The sequence below is a fragment of the Triticum aestivum genome, chromosome 1B (assembly GCF_018294505.1).
Source record: "Triticum aestivum cultivar Chinese Spring chromosome 1B, IWGSC CS RefSeq v2.1, whole genome shotgun sequence".
Classification (NCBI taxonomy): domain Eukaryota; kingdom Viridiplantae; phylum Streptophyta; class Magnoliopsida; order Poales; family Poaceae; genus Triticum; species Triticum aestivum.
The window spans coordinates 58,740,689-58,755,851 of NC_057795.1; the positions used below are offsets into that span (position 1 = coordinate 58,740,689).

Below are 15,163 nucleotides of genomic sequence, written 5' to 3' on the forward strand. Positions count from 1 at the left end.
GCGACAACGTCTCCGTCAACCCAGTTCATCGTCGCCGCACCAAACATATTGAGCTTGATATTCACTTTGTTCGGGAACAGGTGGCTCTTGGACATATCCGAGTTCTCCATGTCCCTACTTCCCAACACTTTGCGGACATCATGACCAAAGGGTTGCCTACGGCGTCTTTCAAGGATTTTCGCTCCAGCCTCTGCGTCGGCCGTACGGACGCTTCGACTGTGTGTGTGTGTGGGGGGGGGGTTGAGATGTATATGTTGCATGTGTATTTCTTGTACAACAAGCCATCCTCCTTCCTTGTATAGTTGAGGACGTGGCTCCCTTTGTACCTATATATATACGTGCATATGCACCCGATCAATATATCATGAGTTGCACCAATCCTCTACACTGCCATCGAAACTCGGCAGACGTAACCAGTTCTTCAGCCCTACCTGTTCCTAGACCCTGCCGATATGGATAAGCGTCTTGTACTCGAGAAACTGACATGACGTGGGCTGTCGCGCCGCCGGGCTATCCACCACCTCCAGCTCTGGCACCCAAAGTCGTTTGTCCACCAGCACAACATCTGGGTTGACGCACTAAGCTCGCAACTTGAACAACGAGAGATCTTCCCTGTTCGTAGGTGCCAAACTCTCCACCAAACATGTAGAGCCAAGAAACTCCACCTCCGTCTCCCGAGTCCAGACATGAGATGGAACACCTCCGATCAATCAAATCCACTTGCGAGCGCATCACCTTGGACACCACTTGAGCTTGTCGTAGCCATGGCCTAACGAACAGCTTGGAGGAGCCATGCTCGACAGAGCCCGCTGCCAGGGTCTTCTTGCGGAATTCCGGGGCTGCGAAGACCACCAGAAAGTCCTCGGGGTGAAACTTATGCACGAAGAAACGATGTCGGGGTATGTGCAACTCCTCCGAAATTGCCTCCGCCACCTCCGAGCACGACACCGCTAGCTGCGGACCCCGACATAGGCCGCCACCGCCAGTCTAGGTCGTTGCTCCAAATCATCCATCTACAGGGTCCTATACAGGACGAAGATGCCACCGGCTGCCTGCCCAGACCCTACAGGTACGGTGTCAACCGCTACTGGCGAGGGCCTCTCCACCGGAGAGACCTACCGAGTCATTGGCGACAACCTCTCCACCGAAGAGACCTACCGAGTCGCCGGCGACAAACTGCTCGCATGTCCGGCAGGCAGCATAGGCAGGGTTGTCCGCGCCACCTTGGCCACAACATCATGCCAAAGCTCCTCTCCAACCTAGGGCTCCTTGGCTGCTTGCATTTCGATGAGATATGGCCCTCAAGACCACAACGGATGCACAACGACTTGAACGTGAGGTCTTCCTTGCGATGATCCTCCCGGAAGCACTTGAAGTAGAGGCCGAATAGGTCTGATGGGATTTCCTGGCGAGGACGATGACGGGCATGGTCTAGACCTGTCCGCTTTCGCCTGCTTTTGAAGTGCCTTCCTCTTGCGCCACATCGCCTTGCGTGAGGGGCCCGGCTTCCTCCATGGCGCCGTCGGGCCCGAAGCAGGGCCAAGGGGCACCTCGCTCGCCCCCTCCAAGGAGTGCGCAGATCCAGGTGATGCCGACCACCCCAGCCCAGAAACCACAGGTTGCAGCCTCAAGGACACCGACGTCGGGCTAGCAGGGAGAGGTCAGTTGTGACGAGCGGGTGGGCGCCGGAGACTGAAGTGGTCATTGGCGAAGGGTGGGTGGATGTTGGGCCGGAGTGTCCGCCAGGGGGGAGAGCAAAGTTGTGTCAAGCGTGCTATTTTCAAAGGTTACCTTGTACTATCAGACATGTCGTTTCGTTATGCAATGGAGCCGGGGCTAGAGCCCTTTTCCTCTAATAAAAATGGAGCAAGGCCATGGGATGCTGATGCTCACCAGCTTCACAGGATACTGAGCAGGCAGCTCCTGATGCCGCGATTCTGATGGAGCAGGTCTTGATGCGCCAAACGACGGCCAAATCGATCGCCCGGCGCGGCGCGGTCGAGGCCGGCATTCCGTCGAACAGAGCGCGGGCGCCCGCCTACTCTCTCCCCGACGGCGAAACCTTCCAGTCCCTGTTCCCCTCGACGGCTACGCGCTCGGCCGAGGCAGAGGCCCCCACGCGGCAGGGGCGCTTCTGGCGTGGCGCCCCGAGCCGCGGCCACCTGCCTGCCCGGATTCCATCGCCCCACCTCAGTGCTCGCGCGCGCGGCGCGAGTGCGGCGCGAATCCGATCCCCCCGTATAAGAAGAGGCGGGGGTGAGTGGGCGGATGGGAACGCGGCCCGGCTCGCGAAACCGAATCCTCCCTCCTCCTCCTCCTCCGGGAACTGCTTCGGAATCGGTATCACTAATCCCATCCCATCTCCATTTCTGTAGAGTTTCGTTTCGATTTCTCTTTTCCCCTTGCTTGATCTCTGCGGGCTCGTTCATGATCTGGTTCTCACGAATTTGTTTGGCTCGTCGATGGCTTAATTCGTGAACTGTGATCCTTGTTCACCGTGGATTTCCTCATCTGCGCGTCGAATTTCAGATTGAATAATGATAGGTCATCAGTAGGGAATTATATGTGGCAGGTTCATCCGGTGTTGAGCAGACGTTCTGAAACTAAGAGAGATTGCCTGTGACTGGTGTCGAGGTACGCGGGATATTGCCGCTAAGATCAAAGAGCTTAGCCAAGCTTACTCGCAGCCACCTCTTACAATCCGAATGAATCCATTTTTAAATTTGTCACCTGCGTCAAAATTTCAAACTGATTAAAGAACTGTAATTCTTTAGCATCTACAGGTGATGATGAGGGATACGGGAGAAGTTTACATCCCAGGACGGATATAGCACGCTGATCCGTTTATCTCCGGCGTTTACAGTAGATCCTACCTATATAATTTGTCTTTGCTTCTCTAAGTTTTTGGTTTTTTGAGAAAAATGGAGCTGTGCCAATCAATTAAAATAAATTCGGTGTAACAAACTGTGAGCTTTTTTTTAACAGAAAATTGCCAACATGTGCTAGCCATGTTTCGAAGATGAACATCTGATAGCTAGCTAACCAGTTCGGGACTCGGGAGAAACCCTCGCCTTCTCCTTTTGTGCACACTTTGTATTCACCATCTGCACCTTCCTAACAACCACAACAGTGCATCACATAGTAACTTTTCAAAATTGTCTCAGATACTATCATCAAAATTTGTCTTGGAACCTCGAGTTTCTTTTGGGGGGGCAAAGGAACCTACAAGTAGAGGCGTCTTTTTTGTTTATCTTTTGCTACCTGTTTGGCTTAGACCCTATTTGTTTTCTTGCCACGGGATAGTGTCTGTCTGTTCCAATATCTTTTGACAGTGGAACCTGGCCTTGCATAAGGGTCGTATGGAGAAAAAAAAAGTAGAAGACGCCTAAAGCAAGACTAGGTTTGGGATTCCTGGCCTCCCTGCTCTCCCAACCTTCATAGTGATCTTGATAAACGAAAACTCAAATAAAGTTTGGGAGAACAGGGAGACGTGGGACTCCTACTCACCCCTGTATGCCGCAATATACCATCTTGGTTTGGGATTAGCAGCATGCTGATCATATAGAGTTGTATGCTTACTCAAATACATGAATCTTCTTAACCATGACTACTAAACCGTGAGAGGCACGACGACACGAGCAGTCAAACAATGTCGCACTGCATAAAGCTCGTGCATTTGGTTGGAATAAGAAATGCTACAGCTGTACAGACCTGTGCTACGCGGCTAGCCAAGTCAGGAGGAGATCGAGAACTTACTCTAGTAAAGATTTGTCGTACCCAGAATAAAGTTGCAGATTTCTTAGCTAAACTATCTAGGATGGGACACCAGACCGATTTGTGATTACAGGATGATCCGGACCACATTGCGGACTTATCAGCTGCAGATTGTAACCTTGTTAGTTGATCAATCAAGTATCGATTGTTTGTGCAAAAAAGTCAGTTTAGCCCAAGATTTTTTTTTTCAAAAATTGTGCAGCTAGCCCATCCTCTCATCCTTAATCCACCTACAAATGACACTCCTTTCACATATATCCTGGGAAGTGGGAACATATGATTGAAATGGAGGCCATCCAAGACTGGAGCACATGCTCCATGGTCTAAAACTCGGTGCTCGGGAAGCTCTCATAGTTAACTTATCACCATAATCCACCTCCAAGGAAGAACATATTTAGATTTAAGCACAAAGAGAAGCGACTCATCCTAGCCATCGCCCCGAATTAGGACCCACACCACTACGTTATCTCCTCTCTCCACCCACATGGGTCCAAGTTCTAGAGATTGTATGGGTTCACAACTTCACATGGCCTTGTGGCCCTTGTCACATATTGGTAAAGCTAGTATGTCTTTAGGCACCAAATAGCAACTTGATATACAATGATTGCAAAAGCTACTATGTCTTTGAGCTGGCATAATGTTTCAGATTGTACATCAATGGTTATACAATTCATACATGTTACACAATCTAATATATATAATTTTTCTCTATGTAATATTTATTTTCTCTCAATATAATTTGCTAAGGATAAATACTTACTTTCACATTTTCTTAGAGATTCATCCTTGCCGGTAGGTCGGCAACGCAACCATGGAAGAAGGGAAAGACAAGAATAACACCACCGAGAAGGGGCTGTTCTCAAACATGATGCATGGGTATCCACCTCATGGAGGATATGGATACCCTCCTCAAGGTTACCCGCCACCAGGGGTCCCCTACCCTGCTCCCGGGGCGTATCCTCCTCCACCGCAATATGGGTACCCTCAGCCGGGTGGCTACCCACCTCACGGTGGATATCCCCCCGTCGGCTACCCTGGTATGCATTGCTCGTTGATCAGTTATACATAATGCACGTCCTAATAGTGTCGTGTCTGCGGAGTTAATTTGCTCAGTTGGACCTCATTGATATGAACAACACTGTAATTGATCTTTCAGTTATTAGCTCAGATTTATTTATGTCATCACTTCTTGATAATCTGTTTCAGGCTACGGGGGTGGCCACGGAGGCCATGGCTATGGCGGCGGGCACATGGGCTACGGAGGCGGCTATGGCGGCGGCGGCCATGCTCTCGGGCACCACCATGGAGGCCACGGCTACGGCCATTATGGTCACGGAGGCCATGGCTACGGGCACCACGGTCCCGGACACTACCACGGCGGGCACGGCTGGGGGCACCATGGCCATGGATATCACCACCACCACCACCACGGCAAGCACGGTTACGGCAAGTTCAAGAAGTGCAAGTGATTTGCGTCTGCACACGGTGATTGCGCCTCATCAACTATCTTAAGTAAGCTTGGTTCCAGAAATACTCGCGCGGCTGGGAAGAGCGCTAGCATGTCTCCCGTGAGACTGATGATGCAATGCACCTGTACTGTTACTGGATACACCACATAATTTGGTGCTCCAGATAATAAGGTCTGCTAATAAGTAGCGGAATCACATACCAGTCATTTGCTGCAGTTCAGGTGTTCTCTTTTGTCCACACATGGATGTGCTTGCTCTTGGCTAGCTAGATATCATGCCCGATCAGATCAGTGGTCAGTCCATGCCCCTAGTACACACGTCATGTGAAGGCCGGCGCCTGGGTGCGACCGTGGTGATCATCCTGCGCAGTTGCACGGCGCAAGGTCGGCGTTCATCATGTAGTGGCAGGCTGGCAGCCGCTGGGGAGGCGAGCTCCGGAGCTCCGGCGAGCAGCTACCCCCTCCCTCCCTGCCGTGCCGTGCCGTGCCAAGCTCAAGCGAGAACAAAGAGAGGTGGTCGACAAGGTGGCTGGCCGTGTGGAACCATGGCAAGATTGTTGTTGGCCTCGGGAGGTAGGCTGGTTCTTATAAACGACCGCCTCACCAACATCCCAATGTTTATCATGGGATTCTACCTGTTACAGTACAAGATAGCATTCATGACAAATTGGATAGGGTGCGATTCAGTTTTTTTGTTCTATAGAAGTAAAGAGCAAGGCAAGCATAAATACCATATGATCAAGTGGGAGGCTATATGTTCTCCAAAAGAAAAGGGTGGCCTTGGTGTGATAAACACCAAAAATTATGAATTGGTGCCTTATCTCAAAGTGGGCATGGAAAATTCTAGTTGGGCAAGGTGGACTTTGGCTGGAAATAATCAAAGCAAAGTACTTATCGAAAGAGGTAATGGACTTCCGCCCAAATGCCAAACTATCCCAATTTGCCAAAGGGGTGCGAAAGGTGCAACCACTGCTCTGCTTGGGTGCTGGATTCCATATGAATAACCAAAGAGTAGAGCTCTTCTGTTTAGATAAATGGTGTGGCGAGAGGGCTCTTAGCGAATCAAACCCTAGTTTGTTCGCCATATCGGAGCTCCCCGAGGCTAAAGTGGCGGACGTATGGGTGAAAAATCGGTGGGATCCTAGATTTCATTGATCTATCGGAGTCAACGAAGCGCACGAATGGAAGAATCTATGTCGCGAGATTGCCGATCATAGGGTCACTACTAGGAGGGATGTAGTCACTTGGACCTTGGACCCTTCGAGCAACTTTTGTACTGGATCCCTTTACAGGGCAATTTTCCGAGTTGCTACTCCATGTGAGTATGTGACTTAGTGGGATTTGGAAGACGAAAATCCCATCAAATATATATATATTTTGCTTCAGCAAGTGGGCAGAATAGATTTTCAAGTAGGGATCAAGTTAAGAAATACCATGATCCTGGGGATGGTAAATGTGTGTGGTGCGGCAAGGACGAGACGTGCGCCCATATCATCTTCCGATGCATTGTCGCAAGATTTGGGTGGAGTGTTCTTCGTGAGGCCACTTGGTGTACATGGAATCCTAGTAACTTCTCGGATGTATATCGACCGGCTGATCAAAAGTACGAGTGTCCAAGACCGTAGGTTCGCATGGATAGGGTTTGTGGCGTTGGCCTGGTTCCCTATGGGCTACTCGCAATAAAACTCTTATGGACGGTAAACTATTTCACCATCCGACCGACTTTAATGTACAAACTGGTGATCCTTTTACAGCTATATGAAAGCTTCTGACGAAACCAAGGGATCGAGGGAAGGTGGAGCATCCTTCGTGTAGGGTTCTTTGAGCTTTCGCAGAAGGGATGGCAGTAGGCTACCGGGCAGGGAGCCGCCCTGTCTTGGAGCTTGCTGATCTACGTCTGGGTCATCATTTTCCGTGCTGCGTCGCTGGTTTGGGTCATGTGCGCTAGTTCCTTTATCTTGTTTCCATTCAGCATTTTTCCGCATCTTGCTATGCTTGTAAGGGTCTCGTTCTAAGGTCAGGCATGCGCCTCCGCTAAAAAAAAAAAAAAACTGAGGGTTTGGGTTGAAGTCTCTGGCCCAATACTTTTGGACTCGTCAGCCCGTCGCTGCCTGGGCGGTGGACCGAATCCAGGCCCAGCCGGAAAAGCGACAACACGCCACGCGCCGGCTCGTCGTCGTTTCAACGCGCACACGAATATCTCCCATTCAACTCAAAAATAAAAAAAGAACCGAATATCTCCCCTGAGCAAAGCAACGTGGGGTTCCTTCGCCGCGTTGCTTTCTTGCTCGCCCCCACGACGGACGACGCGCTTCGGCCGCGGCTGCCTCGAGCGAAGGAGCCTCGGCCCCCACCTGTCATCGTCCCGGCATTCCAAGGTCAGTCCTATCCATCCATCCACCCACGAATAATAACTCCGTGCCGCGGGACCCACCCAGGATTCGGTGCGCGGGCGAGGAGGAAGGTGCCAACGCCTGCGAGCCGGAACGGAAGCGCGTACACGAGCCCACCGGCCCCTATATAAAATCCCCCAGCACACACAGGAGCCCAAATATCCACGGAGCGCACGGAGGAGATCGTCGTCATCCGCCAAACCAGATCGGCTTCTTCTTCTTCTTCTTCTTCTTCAACTTCGCAGAATCGTCGGCGGTCGTCTCTTCCTCTAGGTACGCGCGCCTCCTCATCCATTCCATGCTCCTTCTACAGCCCTGCGAATCCGCGGCCCCAAGTAGTAGATCGTGGTAAAATTTACTGGAGGGGATTTTTTTGTTTTGCTCTGTTCGACGAACTGGCTGGGGGATTTTAGGCCGTCGGAAGGGGGATCGGCCACGGGTTTGGCCCCGCGGGATCTGGTTGGTTGGCTGGTTGGTTGCCGTGAGAAAACCCTAGTTCGTCGTTGTGGCAGGGTAGGGGGCCCCCAAATTAGCCCTTCATGTGTGACAAGTCATGCCCGAGGGCCGAGGGTTTTCGTCGGTTGGATCGATCGATGCGGCTCTTCGTAGATCGGTCATGGGGTTAATTAGCCAGTGTTGTTATGGAATTAGGTGTCAGGATGCGTAATAAGGCTAAAATATGGCGCTACTTGCACTTGGTTTGGTTCAGAGAACCCGAAAATTCTCCCCGATTGGTTAATCAATCATGTATGTGCGCCCTTCATGTTTGATTAGTACATGCATGTTTCACCTGTCCTGTATGGATAGATTGCTGCTTGTTAGGCACGATGGTGCATGGACATGGTTTGGTCACATGGAAATTGGGATGGGAATTGGGTAGGCAGGTCGGCACGAATGGTTGGCTGTTGCTGCCCTGTTTATTTTAGTCAGAGGATCATGTCTGATGAGCGGCGGAGCCAGCTCGGCCGGTGAGACGGGGCAAAGTCCAAGACGCTCCTGCCCGCCGGTTGTTTGCCCATGCAAAATGATGCTTGGCTCTTCATTAATTACTAATGATCAAAGAAGAATGCATGGCACAGCCCGGGCAGCTGCCCCGGCTAGCCGGGAGGTGGCTCCGCCACTGTGTCTGATTGCTTGCACGCAGCACTCACTCAAGCATATGGTTCTTTTACCAAGTCAAATGTTCTGAAAGGAGAACAATTAGTTCTGCTCTAGCTGGCATAATAAACACATCAATGTGGTGGTGCTATCGGCCCTCTATACCGACAAGAACATATATTAGCACCTGTTACATACAGTACATCATGTGTTTAGTGGAATTTCATGTGCTTAAAGACAGCAAGATTTCTGTCCTGTAATTCGAGTACTATGCTTGGGGGGACAGCAACATTTCTCTATATATCGTGTACTAACATTTGTCTGATCATGATATGTGCAGTTAGATCCTTCGAGAGCAATGGGAGGAGGCAATGATGGTCATGGGTACCCACCCGGTGGCCAGGGGGGATACCCTCCGGCAGGGTACCCGCCGCAGCAGGGAGGTTACCCTCCACAGCAAGGAGGTTACCCTCCACAGCAAGGATACCCGCCTGCACCTGGAGCTTACCCACCTGCACCTGGGGCATACCCTCCTGCACCTGGGGCGTACCCTCCTGCACCTGGAGCGGGAGGCCCTGACGGGGAGAAGGGGCTCCTCTCCAACATCATGCATGGTGTTGCCGGTGCTCATGGTGGTGGTCATGGCTACCCATCTGGTGGCCACGGGTACCCCCCGCAGCAGCATGGATACCCTCAGCAAGGCTACCCTCCTCAGCATGGCTACCCACCGCAGCAGCATGGCTACCCTCCACAGCAGCATGGCTACCCCCCTGCTGGCTACCCTGGCTCATCTGGTATATACCACTCCCTTGTTTTCCAGTCATTGATATTGATAAGGATCTGTGCAAAGCCATCATAGCACCCTTTCTGTTAGCAACATTTACATTTCCACGATTGATATGCATTTATATGTGTACTATGTGTTGGATTGATATGCATTTAGATGTGTAGTATGCGCTGCATCTTCAACAGCCTGCAATTTCAGTCTAGTATATGAGTGGTGGTTTATCTTGATGTTAACGAGCCCCAAGTTCGGTTGTATCGAACTTGTGTCATTCTTCAGCATCCATCCTCATCGGATATTGTTTTTGCAGGTCACAGTGGTAGCCATGGAGGAGGAGGCATGGGCATGGGTGGCATGCTGGCTGGAGGAGCAGCAGCTGCTGCCGCCGCTTACGGAGCACACAAGCTTTCTCACGGCGGCCACGGTGGAGGTGGACATATGATGGGAGGCATGATGGGCGGCCACGGAGGCTACGGCGGCGGGTACGGCCACCACGGCGGCAAGTTCAAGCACGGGAAGCACGGCCACGGCAAGTTCAAGCACGGCAAGCATGGGAAGCACGGCATGTTCGGCGGCGGCGGCAAGTTCAAGAAGTGGAAGTAATGCTGCTAGCTGGTAGCTTCACCATGGCTGATGAATCAAAAAAAAAAAAAACCTAAACTCTTCGTGTAGGCTTCCGGAACTTGGTTTGGTCAGGGAAAGCCTTTGAGATGTATCTAAGCAGGGTGTGGTGTGGTTGCTGCTCGATCTCGTGGAGCTTCCTTACTTTGCTCTATATGATTTGGCACTCTAGTTTGCGTCTGTGACAAGATATGACTTGCTCTAATAAGTACCTGAATTCTGTCTGGTGCTATGCTTACCCTGTGCTGGTGCTGTTCATATGTCGTTGTTTTTTCTGAGGCATCTTGTTCTCTGAACTGGTGTTGTGTTTGCTTTGCTGGTGCAATTGCTCCTCCTGACCAAAAACATGTGACAGTTTTGTTGTGACTAAACCCAAAAGTGTGGGCAAGCAAAACCTCACCAACATTTTAGAGCGCTCTGTTACAAACTTGTTTTGATCCTGTAAAGAACATATTGAACTGTTCGATGCCACATTGTGTTTGAGAGCGGTAATCTTGCACAGCGGTGTTACAATCGGTTTCAGAGCAGCATTGATATCTAGACGCACTGTGTTTTTTCTTAGGAGTGGCGCGATCATCCTCCTGACTTCTTAATCCCCTCTCTTGTAGAGGATATTGATACTGTTTAATAAATGTCGCCGAGGTTAAAAAATGGCTCAAGCCCAGAATTGACGGACGGAATTCTGCATGAAAACATGTGGCCTCAGCCCAAACGACTTTGAAGTACAGAAAAACAAAATTATTTGTCATTGTCATTGTCACACAGAAAACAGAACGGTTGCTTGTCTGGCCATGTCTAGTCGGGGAAGACGGAGTCGTCGATCTGGAAGGCCTTGGTGAAGAAGGCCGGCCAGCAGAGGTAGGTGGAGAGGATGCTGCTGACGGTGGACGCCCCCATGAGCATGTTCATCACCACGATCTGCAGCTGGATGGCCTCCAGCGGCGACGCGCCGCCCATGATGAGCCCCGTCATGGCCCCCGGCAGCGCGATCAGCCCCACCGTCTTGGCGTTGTCGATCACCGGCGACAGCGCGATCACCAGCGACCGCCGCACCTGCTGCACCGTCGCCTGCCGCGGCGTCGCCCCCAGCGCCAGCGCCGTCTCCACCTGCAACGAAATGATCAGAAAAATGAAATGTTTGAATTTGTTTTAAATGTCGAAAAAGGCTGCGTAGTCGTGCAGACCACGATCATGTACTTTAAACTGAAAGAAATAATATTACACACACCTTGAGCGAATGCAGAATGGCATGGCGTAAAAGATATTATACTTGTTAACCTTTTCTAACAAAGCTATGAACAATGCAAGATGACGGCGAGTCACTAGGCAAAGTGAATCGGCATACAATTTGATTCATTTTCATGGAAGAAGACTTACGAGGCTCCGCTGCGTCTTGACGTCCTCGTGGAGCTTCTTCATGGTGACGCCGGTGACGGTCATGGCGTTGCCGACCATCATGCCGGCCACGGGGATGATGTAGCGGGGCGTGAAGGGGAACACGCTGAGCACCACGAGCAGGAACATGGTGACGGCGGTGCCGGCGAGGATGGACACGCCGGCGATGTACCCGCCGCGCGGGACCTGCCTGGCGCGGCGGCCCGCGGTGTAGCCGGCGACGGTGACCATGAAGAGGTAGGCGAGCAGGATCCAGAGCGGGCTGCTCTGGGTGAAGATGAAGTGGAGCACGAAGCCGATGACGGAGAGCTGCAGGAAGGAGCGCGCGATGGCGTAGAGCATCTCCGCCTCCACGCCCAGCCGCTGCGTGAAGCTCAGCGCCACCGCCATGGCCACCACGGCGGTCGCCGCCAGCGGCTTGAGCATGCCCATGGCGAAGTCGCGCCAGAACCCCGGCGCCCATGGGTCCACCTCCTGCGCCACGTGGAACGACGCCATCGTCGCCGTAAGAGAGCTGACCTGAGTGAGCTCCGGCGAGGTCGCTTCTTGAGCTTTGAGCTTGGAGTTGAGAGCTGGGTGGGCAAGTGGGGGGAGGAACAAGCGAGAAAGGCGCTGAATGGGAGGGGTCTCGCTCTGCTTTGCGGCGTGGCGCTTGAGTGGGTGCTACGTGGTGGAGGGCGAGGCACCTTGGTGGAAGGTGGGACCCACCACCCACCGCACAGTGAGTGCAGACTATGCACTGCCAGACGCAAAGACGAAAGAATCTAAAAGAAAAACTCGGCAGCAAAAAGTCCCAACAATTTCATGGCAAATTGCGGGAGAATCTAAGCTGACACCCTCACAAGAAAGCCATTGTACAAAACTTAACAACCTTGGCATAAACTAATGGAACAAATGCACAATAATTAGGATGCAAGTCAAACAAAAACGTCATGAATCACGCAGTCTAACAGGTCTTTCATCCATTCATTGGTTCATTCACAAACGTGCCGCCATCATCAACTATTTTCATCCCCAGGACAGAGTCTTAAGACGGAGAGGACAGAGTCATTGCTCAAATCATATATAGTGAACCTACTAAGTGATAGTAATAACAATTAGCATGCTAAGCGGTCGGTCATGCTCTCATGGATGGATTGGGTGGGGGAGCGGGCTGACTAAGCCTTGTTCTTGCTGCCATCCTCGGGCTTCTTGTAGGCATGGTCCAGCTCCTTGGCCTTGCCCATCAGGCCCTGCATGTAGTTCTTGATGTTGGGGACGTCGTAGTTCTGGGCGATGTAGATGCCGCCCGCCGCGCCGACCAGGAGCGAGAAGGTGCTCTGGACGAAACCCATTGGAGCTAGTCTGGAAAACAGGAACGGAAGAGGATATACTGTCAAAGCACTGCTTACCAATATGACAATCTCATCTATATATGCAAATTCGTCTATGAAACATATGAAGACTGTCCAGCGAATTCCATCTATTTGTAGGTAGATCATCAAACCAAAGTGAATTGAGAAAGGGGCAAGGGCAAACTTTGGCAGTTGGCAAGAACTGAAGGTTGTTTATTTTGGCTTTTTCTAGCAAGGTTCAACATATACAGATTTTTTTTAGGGATTTCTAACATATACAGATGGATCATATCATCTTATATAAAAAGCAATGAGCCCATAAAGCATAAACCAATAAGACCACAAAAGCTAAAAACTTGGTATCTAGCATGGACAAAACAATGGGCCATATTTGTCCTATGTACAGCTAAAAGAAAATTCAAGCATCTACAAAAGAGGTGTGAACTAAAAAGAATAAGTGCCAGCAGCAAACATGCCTATCAGAAGAAGTACAGCCTTACACCCTGATGCACGCAGCGTTTCACAGCATGCAGTAAATTGTTCATCAAATTCCTACCGATTCTAAATCCTAAATTCCCAATGATATTAGCGTGCTTACATTCTCATAACATCAGTATTAGTTAACCAAAATTCGACCTACAGAGTTCTAGTACAGTGAGTAACTCCCAATTCTTTTAATAGAAGCACAGTTAACAAGTAACAACAGAACTAGGGAGTCTAGGACAATGCCACCAGACAGAATTTGAAGGAAAAAGGAAGAACCTTCAAGCCACAATCATACATACAGTGGCTGATCTTATAAGCTATATTTAAATAAACATCAACTAAACTTGATAACAAGAAAAACTACAATCACATTGATACACACAGATCAATTCTTACACTAATTCTAACCAGATTTATAAGTACTCATGGACACCAGTTGCATCAGCGGCACAGCACTAGATTACACCACCTACCAAACCAGCCAAACAATCAAGCTAGAAATAGTTGGCTGAACCATGGCTAACCAAACTCCAACCTACAAAGTTAATCTGCACTGAAAGACTTTTACATCCTTTTTTTATGGTGACTTCTACATCCTTATAAACAGCACAGCACAATTGGAAAAAAAAAATACTAACAGCAATTGTCAGGGATTACAGTAGTTTTTTCTCAGATTTTTGTAGATGTCAAATCAGATTAATCACGACCTCAACTAAACTGGATTACAGGTACCGTGTTGAACTAATATCAATCTGCATTTATAGCTACTGAACTAGATTCAAGGGTATGACTAACCCTACCCCGATTTTAAGCTAAAAAAGAGAGTAAATTAGTCAGCTCGCAGATTGGACCAAGGGTAAGCCCCCGGTAACTACAAAGAGCTCGAAATCGACCACGATTAGCAGCAACTAGAGATCGCGAGCACCGACCGGCGATCGACCGCCTTTACCGGAGCCCCGGTCGGAGAACCTCGCAGGACCAACCGCCGAGCAAAACCAAGCCAGATTCAGCAGCGCGCCGCGGGGGGAGGAGGGGAGTGGGGAGGGAGGATCCGGATATTTACCTAGGACGGGCGGAGGAGGGGACGGATTCGAGCTCGGCGGAGGCGACGGGAGGAGGTCGGAAGCACCGGAGGCGATCGCCGAGGAAGGGGATTGGAAGGATTGTGGTTTGGGTTTGGTTGGCTTCGGCTTGCGTTCGCTCTTATTATGGCCCCCACCGGAGGGGGTTGCCGGACTTGCTGTCCAAGAAGAACTCGTTCCGTTCTGGGCCGGTATGTGCCCGGACTGGGATTTCCTCATCCGGCCGTGACTGCCTCAGACTCTCTCTTTTCTGTGTATGGATCTTCACGGCCCAAACTAGTACCCAGTAGTACTGGGCTGGGTCACCTTGGCCCAAATAATCCACTCTCTTTCCTGTATAGGGATCTTCACCGCCCAAAATAGTACCCTGCACTGGGCTGCGTAACCTTGGCCCAAACAAAAAGACAGGTCTTCTCTAATTTTTGTTTGTTCATGCTCCATAATCCATCGAGGATCTGATTTTCCTTTTTTATTATTATTATTAGCAGCTGAGGCTGCTTCTGCCGCTCACAATTCAAAAGTGTGTCATCCGATCTTCAAGGCTCGAAGGCTGCATTGTGAGCGGTAAAACACCTACTTTTTGCCGATGAGAGACTGTTGTTTTTCAAAGCAAATGAGGAGACTCTTATCAGGTACATGAGGTATTCGATATGCGTTGTTTGACTTTGAGGAATCGCATTAGCACATCTAAGTCCGCAATCTTCTTCAGCAATGGTGCCCTTATATCT

General features: G+C 50.5%; 3 protein-coding genes and 1 long non-coding RNA gene across 5 annotated transcripts; 2 read left to right on the forward strand and 2 right to left on the reverse strand.

Annotated features, from left to right (window-relative positions):
• Positions 1-1,823: 1,823 nt before the first annotated feature.
• Positions 1,824-6,047, forward strand: LOC123106636 (glycine-rich cell wall structural protein). Its single transcript, XM_044528736.1, has 3 exons — positions 1,824-2,340; positions 4,551-4,811; positions 4,981-6,047. The coding sequence occupies exons 2-3, from the start codon at positions 4,586-4,588 to the stop codon at positions 5,241-5,243; spliced, it is 489 nt and encodes a 162-aa protein (XP_044384671.1). The 5' UTR covers positions 1,824-2,340; positions 4,551-4,585; the 3' UTR covers positions 5,244-6,047.
• Positions 6,048-7,621: 1,574 nt separating this feature from the next.
• Positions 7,622-10,370, forward strand: LOC123106618 (glycine-rich protein A3). Of its 2 annotated transcripts, none has more exons than XM_044528723.1 (3): positions 7,622-7,908; positions 9,074-9,527; positions 9,828-10,370. In XM_044528723.1, exons 2-3 carry the CDS (start codon positions 9,092-9,094, stop codon positions 10,118-10,120), a joined length of 729 nt encoding a protein of 242 aa, XP_044384658.1. In that variant the 5' UTR covers positions 7,622-7,908; positions 9,074-9,091; the 3' UTR covers positions 10,121-10,370. The 2 variants fall into 2 exon arrangements, with proteins under 2 accessions (XP_044384658.1, XP_044384665.1); XM_044528730.1 differs by lacking the exon at positions 7,622-7,908 and adding an exon at positions 7,928-8,761 and having other exon boundaries at positions 8,891-9,527.
• A 411-nt stretch (positions 10,371-10,781) lies between these two features.
• On the reverse strand, positions 10,782-12,169 carry LOC123106608 (UPF0014 membrane protein STAR2). The gene is made up of 2 exons (XM_044528714.1): positions 11,516-12,169; positions 10,782-11,245 (listed from the first exon to the last, which is right to left on the reverse strand). Exons 1-2 carry the CDS (start codon positions 12,029-12,031, stop codon positions 10,934-10,936), a joined length of 828 nt encoding a protein of 275 aa, XP_044384649.1. The 5' UTR covers positions 12,032-12,169; the 3' UTR covers positions 10,782-10,933.
• Positions 12,170-12,466: 297 nt separating this feature from the next.
• Positions 12,467-14,625, reverse strand: LOC123106645 (uncharacterized). Its single transcript, XR_006451424.1, has 2 exons — positions 14,417-14,625; positions 12,467-12,877 (listed from the first exon to the last, which is right to left on the reverse strand). It is a non-coding gene; the product is annotated as an uncharacterized lncRNA (long non-coding RNA).
• Between the last annotated feature and the right edge of the window lie 538 nt (positions 14,626-15,163).

Coding starts and splice junctions, on each gene's coding strand:
- LOC123106608 (XM_044528714.1), bottom strand. CDS start 12,031: ATGGCGTCGTTCCACGTGGCGCAGGAGGTGGACCCATGGGCGCCGGGG. Junction 11,246..11,515: donor TCAAGACGCAGCGGAGCCTC/GTAAGTCTTCTT, acceptor ATTTCGTTGCAG/GTGGAGACGGCGCTGGCGCT.
- LOC123106636 (XM_044528736.1), top strand. CDS start 4,586: ATGGAAGAAGGGAAAGACAAGAATAACACCACCGAGAAGGGGCTGTTC. Junction 4,812..4,980: donor TCCCCCCGTCGGCTACCCTG/GTATGCATTGCT, acceptor AATCTGTTTCAG/GCTACGGGGGTGGCCACGGA.
- LOC123106618 (XM_044528723.1), top strand. CDS start 9,092: ATGGGAGGAGGCAATGATGGTCATGGGTACCCACCCGGTGGCCAGGGG. Junction 9,528..9,827: donor TGGCTACCCTGGCTCATCTG/GTATATACCACT, acceptor TTGTTTTTGCAG/GTCACAGTGGTAGCCATGGA.